Below are 14,374 nucleotides of genomic sequence, written 5' to 3'. Positions count from 1 at the left end.
CTAGAAACATCGGGGTGCAGGTGTCCCGGCGTTTCATTGCATCTGTATCTTTGGGGTAGATCCCCAGCAGTGCAAGTCAAAGTCTCTCTCTTCGCAGATGACATGATACTGTACATAGAAAACCCAAAAGACTCCACCCCAAGATTGCTAGAACTCACACAGCAATTTGGCAGTGTGGCAGGATACAAAATCAATGCCCAGAAGTCAGTGGCACTTCTATACACTAACAATGAGACTGAAGAAAGAGAAATTAAGGAGTCAATCCCATTTACAACTGCACCCAAAAGCATAAGATACCTAGGAATAAACCTAACCAAAGAGGTAAAGGATCTATACCCTAAAAGCTATAGAACACTTCTGAAAGAAATTGAGGAAGACACAAAGAGATGGAAAAATATTCCATGTTCATGGATTGGAAGAATTAATATTGTGAAAATGCCTACCCAGGGCAATTTACATGTTTAATGCAATCCCTATCACAATATCATGGACTTTCTTCAGAGAGTTGGAACGAATCATCTTAACATTTGTGTGGAATCAGAAAAGACCCCGAATAGCCAGGGGAATATAAAAAAGAAAACCATAGCTGGGGGCATCACAATGCCAGATTTCAGGTTGTCCTACAAAGCTGTGGTCATCTAGACAGTGTGGTACTGGCACAAAAACAGACACACAGATCAATGGAACAGAATAGAGAATCCAGAAGTGGACCCTCAACTTTATGGTCAACTAATATTCATCAAAGCAGGAAAGACTATCCACTGGAAAAAGGACAGTCTCTTCAATAAATGGTGCTGAGAAAATTGGACAGCCACGTGCAGAAGAATGAAACTGGACAATTCTCTTACACCAGACACAAAGATACACTAAAAATGGACAAAAGATCTAAGTGTGAGACAAGATTCCATCAAAATCCCAGAGGAGAACACAGGCAATACCCTTTTTGAACTTGGCCACAGTAACTTCTTGCAAGATACATCCATGAAGGCAAGATGAACATAGATTTAAAATTATTTTCTGCATTTGTGCCTTATGTCATGAAGAAAAAAGTTACAAACAAAAAAATATAATATTACTGGCTTTTATATTTATTTATGTAGTTACCTTTATTAGTGTTTTTAAAAATTATTTTTATTTTTTTTATTTTTTAAATTTTAATTTATTTATGATAGTCACAGAGAGAGAGAGAGAGAGAGAGAGAGAGAGAGGCAGAGACACAGGCCAAGGGAGAAGCAGGCTCCATGCACCGGGAGCCCGACGTGGGATTCGACCCCGGGTCTCCAGGATCGCGCCCTGGGCCAAAGGCAGGCGCCAAACCGCTGCACCACCCAGGGATCCCTATTAGTGTTTTTTAATCTTTTTTTAGTTTCAAGTTTTTATTTAAATTCCAGTAGTTAACATATAGTGTAATATTAGTTTCAGGAGTAGAATTTAGTGATTCATCATTTACACATAATACCCAGTGTTCATCACAAATGTTTTTTATATCTTCATTTGGCTTTAAGCTACTGTCTATTGTCCTTTCATTTCTACCTTGAAGGACTCCCTTTAGCATTGTTTTGTAGGACAGTTTTGCCAGAACTTATGTGAGAACAAAACACTTTAAAACAATGTGTGTCTATCAATTGGGTAAAAATTAAAGTTATGATTTATTCACACAAGAGGGCACTATTAAACTGAAAAAGAATGAAGCATATCTATTAGTATTATACTTGCGTAGAAAATTACAAAACTTTAGAATAAATAACAGCTGTGAAATAGTCTGTATAATATAATCAGTTTAAAGAAATCAAGCCCATTATATGTATATGCATTTCCATGCTTGTATACATATAGAAATTTAACTAGTACTAAACTTGTTATTTGTGGGAAGTGGGAGTGTGAGAAGGGTGTGACTTTACCATCTTACGTATTTTTAAAAAATTTTACAATAAGACTATATTATTTTTAGATAAAAATAAATATCAAAATGTAGTTTTAAAAGTAGGTAAGTTCTTTAAATGTTAAAAAAATGTAAACAGTAAGTGGCTTTGTGAATAAAATATATTTAATTCTTGTGAGGACTAATTCAAGAACTAGTTCACCCATCCAATTGCGAAAACTCTTCCTCTCTTCATGTGCTTACTATTTATCAGTTATCATGCTACAGGCTGGGGATGAAAAGATAAGGATTTATACTCTGAGGGAAGAGACAGGCACATAATAGACTCACCTGAAAGAGTACAATGATAAAAAATTACCGGGTGTTTTTTGAATGTATTATGAAGGGGCTCACAATGCAACCTAGGGAAGTTGGGAAGGCTTTACAGTGGAAGTGATATCTGAATTCAATCTTAACAAATGAATAGGTGTTTGACAGGTATAGCTACATATTCATCATCTGATAAGTTGCAGTAGTAGGAAACGTACTATTTTATACAAAATACTTTTTGTTCCTTTTCAGCTAGTGAGTTTGGCTGAATCACTAAAATATTAGTGCTGAATTAAGGTAAAACTGTGGTAGGTAGTTCAAACCTGTCCTTAGTAGCTTCCCAAGTAGATTTTCTGATTCCTTTCCCACATTTTTTTGTTGTTGTTCCTTTACTCATCTTGAAATATCATGCTCTCCACTTGCTCAAGAAGACTTTTAAAGATTTATCTTTTGGTCTTTAGGTGAGGGTTTTCTTCCTTTCATAGGCGATAGCATTTAAAAAATACTTATATGTTATTTAATTGTTGTTTTGGACCTTGTAGGGTATAAATACAAAGGAACTTTATTTTTTCTCACCATTTCTACTTCAAACACTTTCTGATGTTCTATTTGTCTCCATCTGTGGGCAATATTTTTGCCAATGTGATAGCTTTTCTGATTACTTTTAGTATTAATACAGGGTCTCCTTTAAAATTTATTTAAAAATTTTAAATTTTTTATCTAAATTAAAACTTATTTCTTAAGACTTGGTCTGACTCAGGCTTGATGTACTTCTTTTCCTTTGCCCTTTTACTTGTCTTCCCTGCATAATTATTACTGCTTCTGGTTACTCTATGTTGCAGGTGGGAGAGAAGCAAAGATGAAAGACTTTTCCTTGCATATTGTTTCCCTATCGTTTGACAGAAGTTTGTATGTTGATTTTTCTCTTGTGGAGTGCTTTCTTTTTTGGGGGGTTGCTCTCTAAATTGTAGTTTCCTGATGTAGGCAGTGCTTCATTGGTTAGCTTCTTATGCCTTCTTTCATTTCTGGATTCTGGTGACCCACTCCATAAGACTCACTTTTGGGGTTGTCTTATTCTCCAAGTAGTGCTTATGGGTGAAATCTCTTTCAAGATCGTCCAAGTTGGTTATTTTCCATGAGCCCTATCTAGGCTAAATGTGAGTATTCTATATTTGCTCTATTATTGGTGGGAATTCATTTTGCTCCTGTTATGATTCATTTTCTTTGTGGGATTGCATACTAACAATTCACCAAAGATAATTTTCCTTATGGCTTGCACAAAATTTCTAGCCTTCCCTTGTACACTGTTGATGAGCGTAATGTGTAAGAATTGTGAAACTGAAGTTGCAGTCTCTTAGTGTAGCCAACATTGATGTGTGGGGTGTCTGCCAAAAATCCAGTAAAGAATGAAAGATTTATACAATCTGAAGAGAAACCAGAGTATTCTATAAAAAATCCAGGCAAAAGTCATTTTATGTGTTATGTGTCTTTTTAAAAATTTTTAAAAAAGATTTTATTTATTTATTCATGAGAGACACAGAGAAAGAGAAAGAGGCAGACACAGGCTCCATGCGGGGAGCCCAACATGGGACTCAATCCTGGGTCTCCAGGATCACACCCTGGGCCAAAAGTCACGCCAAACCACTGAGCCACCTGGGCTGCCCGTGTTATGTGTCTTTTTAATGAAGCTCTAGAAAACCATGTAAGCAAATAACAAGTTTGATTCATATCGTTAACAAAGTTGTATGGACAGAGATTGCATATTGGAAAAGTCAAAGCCTCCCTGGAAGTAAATATTAAGATTTTTAAGATCTCTTTGTTGGGTGGCAAACTCCAGGGTAACACATCTATGACACTAAAAGCACATCAAATTATGATCAAATACATGATGAATTTTGCTTTGCACCACAAGACCATCATGATTATGAATAAAACCAAGCCAGTTCAGGTTTGAAGAAGATTACTGTCCAACTTTGAGAAAAAGAATCGTTGGTTTTCACAAAATCTATTCATGAGGGTTTGAGGATTTTCATTCCACAAATGACCTGACGGAGGGCGAATTTCATCTCCCTGTTGCGTAGGCTGTAGATGAAGGGGTTTAAGACTGGTGTCACTACAGAGTATATCAGTGTGATGACCTTATGCATAGCAACTGAGTTGCCAGATGTGGGACTTACATACATTGCCATTATGGTTCCGTAAAACAGAGACACCACAACTAAGTGAGATCCACAGGTAGAGAAGGCCTTTTGCCGTCCAGCTGAAGAAGGAACCTGAAGCACAGCTCTGAGCACCAGGGCATAGGACCCAAGAATGTACAAAATGGTGAGAATGATGATAAGAGAGCTCACAGAATGGGATACATGCTCTATGATGGGTGCGGGGGCACAGGACAATGTGATCAGTGGGTCCACATCACACAGAAAGTGGTCAATAATGTTGGGACCACAAAAGGGTAGTTGAGAAATGAAGAATATAGTGATCCCATGTCCAAGGAAACCAATGAGCCAACAAAGCAACACCAGAATGACACAGAGATGCCCAGTCATAATGGAGGGGTAGTGCAGTGGATGGCAGATGGCCAGGTACCTATCATACGCCATGACACAGAGGAAGAAGCACTCAGTTGTGCCCAGGGAAAAGAAGAAGTAGAACTGAGCGAAGCAACCAGAGAACGATATGGTCTTTGTTTTGGAAAGTAAATTGACCAGCATGTTGGGAATGGTGCAAGTCACATACCAGATTTCTAGGAAGGAGAAGTTTGCCAGGAGCACATACATAGGGGTATGGAGTCGATGGTCCCATCTCACTGCACAAATGATGGCCGTATTCCCAGTTAGAGTCAAGATATAGACCAACAAAATCATTGAGAAAAGCATGATCTGTATTTTCCAGGGACCAGGAAAACCCAACAAGACAAACTGTGTCACAGTAGATATCTCTGACTTATTCATGGTCTCCAAACTGTGGAGAGAAGACAGTGACAAGTCATTTTGCTGCTGACACATTTGAGACTTCTCTTAGGAGAGGCAGTTTGAGTGATGCAGGCAGACGTATTAAACATTCTATAAGAAGTGTTGAATAAATCCTGCTCTATTTTGAGTGAGGCATTTGGCCCTGATTCTTTGTAAATGTACAATTTAAGGCTGCTTGAACTTTCTCTGACAGAGGGCAAAATCAGTTAAATTTCATCTTCTTTTGATATAAACAAATACTTGAGTTAGAGGCAAAAATGGCTTGTTTTATATTTAATTTTTTTCAGTGAAAGTTGTTCATATACATCAGTTAGTGCACTTCACTTCAAAATGTGAGTACACAAATGCTAGTATTTAAAAATAGGTTTGTATCAGACACATTTTATAGATTTGACTGGTTTGAGCTTTGACATTATCACAAATTCTCTGTCTCCTTCACCTTTTCCTCCAGCTATTTCCATTAGGATATTTATTTTCTATCACTTTTTAATGATACTGGGAGAAAATCCACAAGGATATTCAGATAGTAGATTTTTACTGCTATTTCCTATTTAAAGATGTTTACAGTGGACTAAAGCTCATTTATAATTTGGTATTTAATGCTTTGTTTTTTAACAATGAAAAGTCACTATAATTCACTTAATGGCCAATTTATAATGCTTCATATACATTTAAAATATGTCATTAAAGACGAATATTACATATGCAATATATTGGGGAATGAAATTAAAATCACCAGGAGATTGTCTTCTAAAACTCACTGATGTGACAAGTCTTTCTTAAAATCCACTATCTGGAAGATTTTACTTTAGCTTATTATTTTATTTTATTTTATTTTATTTTATTTTATTTTATTTTATTTTATATTATTTTATTTTATTTTATTATTTTATTTTATTTTTACTTTAGCTTATTTAAAAAGTACTCCCAGGGGATCGCTGGGTGGCTCAGCAGTTTAGCACCTGCCCTTGGCCCAGGGCGTGATCCTGGAGTCCCGGGATTGAGTCCCACATCGGGCTCCCTGCGTGGAGCCTGCTTCTCCCTCTGCCTGTGTCTCTGCCTCTCTCTCTCTCTCTCTCTCTGTGTCTCTCTCATGAATAAATAAATAAAATCTTAAAAAAAATAAAAATACTCCCAATTGCAATAGAAAACAAGACTTGTCTTTATTCCTTAACAGCACCATCATCAAAGATGATGTCTTTTTAAGAATCAAGTACAGCTCAGAGAAGAGAGCACAATGATAGCTTTAACATCTTGGAATCTCCAGAAAATTTTTAACAAGATACTTCTAACTTTGATAAGAGGACAGTTTTCCTTAAAAATAGTTTTGATAGAAGTGGTGTATATAGGATATTCATAGTCCTCCCTGAACATAATCTAATAGAAAAAATCCTTCTATTCAGTGATGTTATATTAAGCAACATAAATGTATTTATAATGAAGCAACAGTTACATTTTCACTAAATGAATAATGCCTAACATGAAATATGAACCTATTCATCTAGAAGCAAACATAACCTTCCTATTGGACTGGTTAAATCCAAGAAGGTTGTAGTCTTATGGACAAGAAACCAAAAGAAAGATATTAAAAGATGGGGATAAATTCTTTATAATCTTTTGAACCAGGATGATTATGAAGAAGTAAGCTAACCTGCATTGATCATCATTTTGGTTCAGGGTTTCATAGAATAGATCATTTTGTGAGAAACAAATGGTTCCCCCCCTATGGGAACTCTATGCTTTCCAAGCAAGAGACCTCTTTTCTCAAAAAGACAAGAAAGCAGTGATGCAGGGAGCAGCCACTTACCACCTAGAACAACAGCAACAATGACTTGAATCAGATTCACAAATCAATATACACAAGAATCCATGTATTTGAGCTATCAACCACTCTGACATTAAAAAAAAAAAAAAAAAAAAAAAAAAAAGACCTCACAGAACAACTATTAGCTACAGGGCAAGTGTGGTAAATGAATTTCACAAATACTTTTCAATATGATTATAAGAAGCTGTTTCTAACATATTCACTGTTAAATCTTATCTGAATCTTACTCGTTATACACACTGATTTGATTTTACCCTTAAAATTTCTTTTTTAATGCCACCTCTCCTGAAGGCGGAGATGAGTAATGGGATGGACAAAGAGGTGATAGCTGAGAGAGGAGACCAACACAAAACATACAAAACAAATCCCTGTTTTCTTTTGGTTTCAGCACCAATGGATGGAGCTAGTTCCATACTGTTTTGTTCAAAATATCTATGAAAGTCATACCGTTCCTGGTGCCCCAGCTGCTTCCTGAGAAGAGGAAGATCTGTGGATGACTTTGGCACCACTTAGTGCACTCATTTCGGGGGAGTGTAAGTTCCAGGGTAATCTAAATACTCTGAGAGTTTTGTTTTTGCTTTCGAGATGTGAGTGACCAGTATTCCTTGATACTCAATCTCTTGACCATATTGAATGAACAAATGTATAGTTGCATAGGCCCACCTGTGGTGCATAATAGCAGCAATGCCCATCGTAGATGATGTTTCCTATATAGGAAGTTTTCTTAGGTCATCCTGGGGAGAGCCATAGGGAGGTCACAAAGATTCTCTCCTTCACTGCCCTTAATCCTTAATGTGGAAGCTTAATGTGTGCGAGCTTCATGTATTAATTTATTTCACATCCCTTGCACCATAAGATTCTAGTGGCTGATTTCCAACAGAGTGTGCTAAAGCTGTGCGCTGGTTTTAACTTATGTGTCTGTTTAGCCATTGTTGAGAATGCTCACGTATGATCCTATAACTTTCCATTCCTTCCCTAGGGACCTTCTTCCTTCCTGTCTGGGGGTTTCACTAATATTTCTGACAAGTTGGCCCATAGTGATTAGTAGATAATGTGCTTCACTGACTCCCTGGGGACCCCATAATCTCTTTAAGTTTGTGTTTCTCAAACAAGTATGTGATTCTGTGCCATGGGATACACACAGCCCCTAATTAAATGTCTTCCAGAAAGAGTTTTACTCAGAGAAGATAAAGATAATTTTGTAGTATACCAAATGCATACAGTGGCACAGAAAGTATAATTTGTGATTATTTTTAAGATAAAACTTTGTCTTTAAAAGGAATACTGTCCCCAAATGCCCCATGTTCTCTGACCATTGTTGCCAAACATTCTTTGGTGGTGAAAAGGTTTAAGAAATGCTGTAGGAGAGTATTTAATCACCTAGCACCACCAGCAAGGCTATCTTCTTGGTACGCCTAATTTCATTTCCAATATGGTCATAACTAAAAGGAAATGCTTTCATTTTAAGTAGATTGGCCCCTCAGCTAGTGGATTTCCTGTTCCAGCATGGGCACAAAGATGGATTTGTTCCTGGTATAATTTTCTTTTAATACTTTTCCAACTGAGACTTTGCCCTGTAGTTTCTGAGAGGCATAAAAGTACGTTTAGGACATTGTTATTCCACATCACAAGTGGCATTGTTACAATTGATTTGGGAAAACATTATGAGCGAAGATGCCCAACTGGGAGAACGTATAGATGATTATTGTGAAGTGCAGGGCTTAGAAGGCTGGATGGAGCAGTCTAGAGAATGAGGGCTTTGAATGGCAGGAGAATTTGTACTTTAAGTGATAGAAGGATGAAGATACTCTGTTTTCAGTGTGAAAGACAGCTTTAAACAATAAAAAAGTCCATTACTGGGTGGGTTTATTTGTTTAATTTTTGGTGGCATTTTGGTCCATTGCCTTTAAGAATATTTAATTTTCCAAATTTGGAAGATTGCACCCTCTATTGAAAAGCTCCAGGTACACATGAATTTCATTTTTTCCACCAGCTAAGATTAAAACAGTGAAGATACATCATAGACAAAAAATATATATAAAACAACAAAATATAATTACTTAGCAAGGTAACGCATGTTTAAAATGTTTTATTTAGCATGTTTCATTGATGAGCTGAACTTGAATTGCTAAGGGACTATGAAAAAACAAATATCTTCCTCTACTTAAGTATGAGCAATAACACGACTTACTGAAGCCATTCTCTATTGTTTTTTAAATAAATAATCAAGGTCGGAGTGACACATTCTGCTTCTCTTTCTTTTTAAAAATTTTTTTTATTTAAATTCAATTTAGTTAACTTAAAGTGTATTATTAGTTTCAGGGGTAGAATTTAGTGATTCATCAGTTGCATGCATGTATTAACACCCAGTGCTCTTTACATCAAGTGCCCTCCTTAATGCCTGTCACTCCATAACCCCATCCCCCCATGCACCTCTCTTCCAGCATCCCTCAGTTTGTTTTCTATACTTAAGAGTCTCTTATGGTTTGCCCCCCTCTCTGTTTTTATCTTATTTTATTTTTCCTTCCCCTCTCCTATGTTCACGTTTTGTTTCTTAAATTTCACGTATGAGTGAAATCATATGTTACTTGTCTTTCTCTGACTGATTTTGCTTAGCATAATGCCCTCTAAAGATGTTTCAGTTTTGGTTACTTCTTAATCCTAGGACTTTCTTTAGGGCATCTTTCATGTCTTTGTTTCGGAGACTATAGATAAGGGGGTTTAAGAGTGGAGTCACTGCCGAGTATACCAGAGTGATGATCTTTTGCATTCCCGTCGGATTCCCTGATGTCGGGCTCACATACATCACCATAAGGGTTCCATAGAATAGAGACACCACCATTAGATGGGACCCACACGTGGAGAATGCTTTAGTTCGACCTGCACCAGAAGGAATGCGAAGCACAGCTCTGAGAACCAGGGTGTAAGATCCCAGGATGAAGAGGAAGGGCCCGAAGATAATCAGTGAATTGAAGGTGTAACAGAGAAGCTCAGTGGAAGGAGCAGGGATGCAGGCCAGTGCGAACAGTGGGCCTGGGTCACACACAAAGTGATCAATGATGTTGGGTCCACAGAATGGAAGTTGGGAGATGAGGACAATGGGGACTGGATAGCAGAGAAATCCACTCACCCAGCAAACACAGACCAGGGCCACACAGAGCTTCCCAGTCATGATGGAGGGGTAATGGAGTGGGCGACAGATGGCGAGGTACCGATCATAAGCCATGACTGATAAGAAGAAACACTCTGTTGTACCCAGTGAGAAAAAGAAGTAGAATTGAAGGAAGCACCCAGTGAAGGAGATGGTCTTGGTCTCGGAAAGGATGTTGACCAGCATACTTGGGACAGTGGAGGAGGTGTACCAGATCTCTAGGAAGGCAAAGTTTCCCAAGAAGATGTACATGGGTGTGTGAAGCTGCTTGTCCCATTTCACTATGCAGACAATAATCCCATTCCCCAGCAGGGTGAGGAGATAGATCACCAGGATGAATGAGAAGAAAAAGTTCTGCATCTCCCTTTGACCAGGGAAACCCAGGAGGACAAACTCGGACACAAAACGCATTGTTGTGTTCTGGGATTCCAAAGCTGTTAGAGAAGCAGAGATAACCAATGAGTGAATAATGATGAGCATTAGTAGGTTTTGCTAACAATTCACTTGTAAATGAACAAAGTATTTTTACTTTACATGATCTCATTTGATCTTCCAAATGACCCTTGAGCTGTAAGGAAATGTGCTTCATTTCCCTTTTCCAGATAAAAAAACTGAAGTTCAGAGAAATTTAAGGGATTTACTTAAATATGCAAAACCATTAACTCCTAGATACACTGGCCCACTTAGAGATTGGTTTGGAGCAAAACTCACTCCATTTCAAATATTCCCATAACCCTGAGTCTCAGTAATGTCTCATTTTTTTTCATGTTAACATCATTGCCTCTTGGATATCCTTACATGTAAGCATACATTTTGGATATATCTCTTTACTTTGAAACAAAACTGAATATAAATCTGAAGCAATGAATTGTCTTCCTGGAGCGTCATATACAGAAGTCCAGTGACAAGCAGGTGAGTGGAACTGTGTGGTGGGAGTCTCGAGCCTTCTTGCTTTTCTGCCCTGAAGGAGGTACTCTAGCAACACTGGGATTTTGTAAGAGCAAATCATTTGTGTAGCCCCCTCTAGGTCATATTCTGCTAGGTGGCATCTGGATTTGTAGAACAATCTAGCTCGTTCCCTCTCGAGAAGCTTTGATTCCCTCAAAGCGCTTTATGTTGAGCAAAATCTGTCTTCTTTATTACTTCTTTGTACTGATCTGGGACTCTCCTTCGCTGAAGCTATATAGAATAAGTCTCATTCCTTTTCCATTATGGTGATAGTGGGGGGGAGGGCTTAAATAACAGATTGAAGCTATCTCCCCTATACAAGATTTTTTGGATGCCATTTTTTCCCCTGGCTTGTTTCCTCCTTAGCTGCACTTTTCTACATCATGGCTAGGTTCTTGAAGTAACTTGCAGCTAGTTATGTCCATTTTTTCTGGTATACAAAGCAATGTTCCTCCTCCTCCTCCTCCTTCCTTTTACTAGGAATTAAGCTTTAAACACTATAACTTTACATTCATCATTTTGCTTTTATCTAAATTAAATAATGAATTAGAAAGGTCACCTTAGGATATGCCAGAAGGATCTTCCTCATATTGGCTGAATTAGGAATGGAGATGTGAGTATAAATTTGGATGTTGCTAACAACCTTTCTATAGAACTATTGGTCCAGGCTTATTTCTTTATTTTTATTTTTAAAAATTTATATATTTGTCAAGCATGAGTGGGAGAAGGGGCAGAAGGAGAGAAAGAATCTCAGACAGGTTCCATGCTTAGCAGAGAGCCCAACACAGGGTTAGATCTCACGACTCCGAGATCATGACCTGAGCCAAAGTCAAGAGTTGGCTTCCTAACTGACTGAGCCACCCAGATGCCCCATGTCCAGGCCTATTTCCATATCCTAAGGTTTCTGAGCTAAAATTCAATTTCGCTAGGTAAAAACACCACCAATATTTTAAATTTAGTAACACATTGACTATAGAAGTAGGATAATTTACCATATTATTTATTAATGTTACTGTTAAGATACTTACAAAATTGCATCCTATGCCATTTATATAATCTTCAGGGAGCATGAGGCCTGCTTCTCAGTATTTAATCAAACCTGGAGCAAACTGAGAGTAAATATTTTATTGCCAGGGTAACTTTGGATATTTGTATTGATTAACAACATTTTTAGAATGATGAAAAAGACTCTGTAATAAACATGACTTTTATGAAAATCTAAATTTTGTCAAGTAAGTTAGTTCAATGGACTATAATTATGACCATATAGATAAAAATTTCTAGGAGAGTTATAATTTCAAATATACTTCCCAAACCATACCTGTATTTGCCAGACCACATGCTGTCATTTTTGGTCAGAAAATATAGTTATTTGGCTTAAAAGAAAAAAAAAGTTGAGCTGAACTGAGGGGGGCACTTGATGGGATGAGCACTGGATGTTATGCTATATGTTGGCAAATTGAACTCCAATAAAAAATAAATAAATAAAAAAATAAATTATAGCACATTATCATTTACTTTTTCCATTTGGGCATTTAACAAATGTTTTTCACTATTATATTCCTAGCTAAGTCCTGAGGTACAATGGTAAGCATGAAAGATAAGATTTCTCCCCTTCTGGAATTTATGACTTCTATAAGCAATCAAGACTACCACCTGCATTAGTGTCTTGAACTGTGTGTTTCATAGCACACACCCAATTATACGTTGTCCTGAAAACAATATTTATTTGAGCTCATATTAAGTTAGATAAATCTATGTAGTAAGGGTAGCAGCATGATTGCCAACTTTATTTGACACAAATGAGATATTTTTGGCTTTTTAAGACAGTAGGCAGAGATATGAGACATGAACTGATTTACTCTACTCACAGGCCAGGACAAAAAAAAAAAAAGGAAAAGAAAAAGAAAAAGAAAGAGAAAGAAAGAAAGAAAGAAAGAAAGAAAGAAAGAAAGAAAGAAAGAAAGAAAAAGAAATATAATTCCAATTCATGGTTTTTGACTTGGAACCAGACCTCATAAGTCTTAACTCCCTCCTGGTCGTCTGACTTCACGATGTCCAGGACATTTTGACATTTGTGCTGCACTGAAATTTTAGTTGCCTGTGGAATAGAGGATCAGGAAAAGGGATAAATGGGCTCCACAGACAATTTGAAATCTCTCTGCATCCATTCCTGCTTCCTCCGCCTCCAAAGTACATCATTAGTAGATCAAAGGGTGAACCTAAATTCATTTCTTTCATCTTTTATTCACCTGAAGTGATACAACAAATGAGCAGCTGGAGAGAGGAGGAAGGACAAGGAGCGTGGACAGTCTTTGTGCGAACTGCTAAGGAAGCCGGATCCGTAACCGCAATTACTTGCTCGACATTTAAGCCACTTGCCCAGAGAAGTGCAGGAATTCTTTTTTCATTTACATATTTATATTTTTAAGGTTAATTTGTAAATTTGGTCATTTGGTAAATTCGGTAAAGCCAAAGAACAAGGGACTTTGCTGAGGACTTTCTTGGCTTCCATTTTCCACTTGCCACTTAGCAAGAACTCTGAAAAATAAGAACATCCTGCTTTAGCTGCCCGGTTGGAGGATATTTGTCAACCCAAACTACTAATCAATATTAGAAACAAAGCAGGACTCAGGCTTCATTCTAACTGAGGATTTAATGGCCTCTCAAAACATCCAAGACATTTGAGCCCCGTGTTCCCTAAGCGAGTTGTACAGTGGGAACTCTGATATTAGAGTGAATCCTTCGTGTGAATAGATTACCCCAGACACAAGTATGGTAGGAAAAGAGAACTGCAGGACCTAAGACCTCGTTCCTACAAAGCACAAAGGAACAAAGACTGGGGGGTTTACAGAAGAACCACAGGCTCTTAGTATGGACAGCAGGAGGTATACAGGGGCAGGGACGCCCTGATGCTCCAGACTTGCCTTACATGCTGGATGGGGTTTCTGGCTCCAAGGGGAAGATGTAAGGGAAGCCTCAGCCACAAGAACATCCTCATTTAACAATCAAAAAGGCCCATTCATGAGTGGAGAGCAGTGTTTGTGGCCCAAGAGACTTGCTTCCTTTTGTATTCTGAGCCAAATGAAATTTGTCTTTCCTGCCGGTCGTTTTTAAGAATTTATATGTCCCTCCTGAATAGGATTCATAGCTCCCAGCATGCTCACTGTTCGTGTGTCTCTGTGCGTGCATCTAATCCTGCCTATCTTTGTGTATATCTCCCCCAGTGGTTTGATTAGTAGGACACAGAGGTCTGAATAATATCCAAGAAGTCTTGTTGGCGG

At 37.7% G+C, this 14,374-nt stretch overlaps 2 protein-coding genes across 2 annotated transcripts; both read right to left on the bottom strand.

Moving 5' to 3' along the window:
* Nucleotides 1-4,058: 4,058 nt before the first annotated feature.
* LOC140602157 (olfactory receptor 11H7) lies at nt 4,059-5,172 on the bottom strand. The gene has a single exon (XM_072771558.1). It carries the CDS (start codon nt 5,143-5,145, stop codon nt 4,201-4,203), a length of 945 nt encoding a protein of 314 aa, XP_072627659.1. The 5' UTR covers nt 5,146-5,172; the 3' UTR covers nt 4,059-4,200.
* A 4,457-nt stretch (nt 5,173-9,629) lies between these two features.
* On the bottom strand, nt 9,630-10,622 carry LOC140602156 (olfactory receptor 11H6). The gene has a single exon (XM_072771557.1). The coding sequence runs from the start codon at nt 10,620-10,622 to the stop codon at nt 9,630-9,632; it is 993 nt and encodes a 330-aa protein (XP_072627658.1).
* Nucleotides 10,623-14,374: the final 3,752 nt, after the last annotated feature.

This window comes from Canis lupus, chromosome 13, assembly GCF_048164855.1.
Source record: "Canis lupus baileyi chromosome 13, mCanLup2.hap1, whole genome shotgun sequence".
Classification (NCBI taxonomy): domain Eukaryota; kingdom Metazoa; phylum Chordata; class Mammalia; order Carnivora; family Canidae; genus Canis; species Canis lupus.
This window is presented reverse-complemented; position numbering and strand designations above follow the sequence as displayed.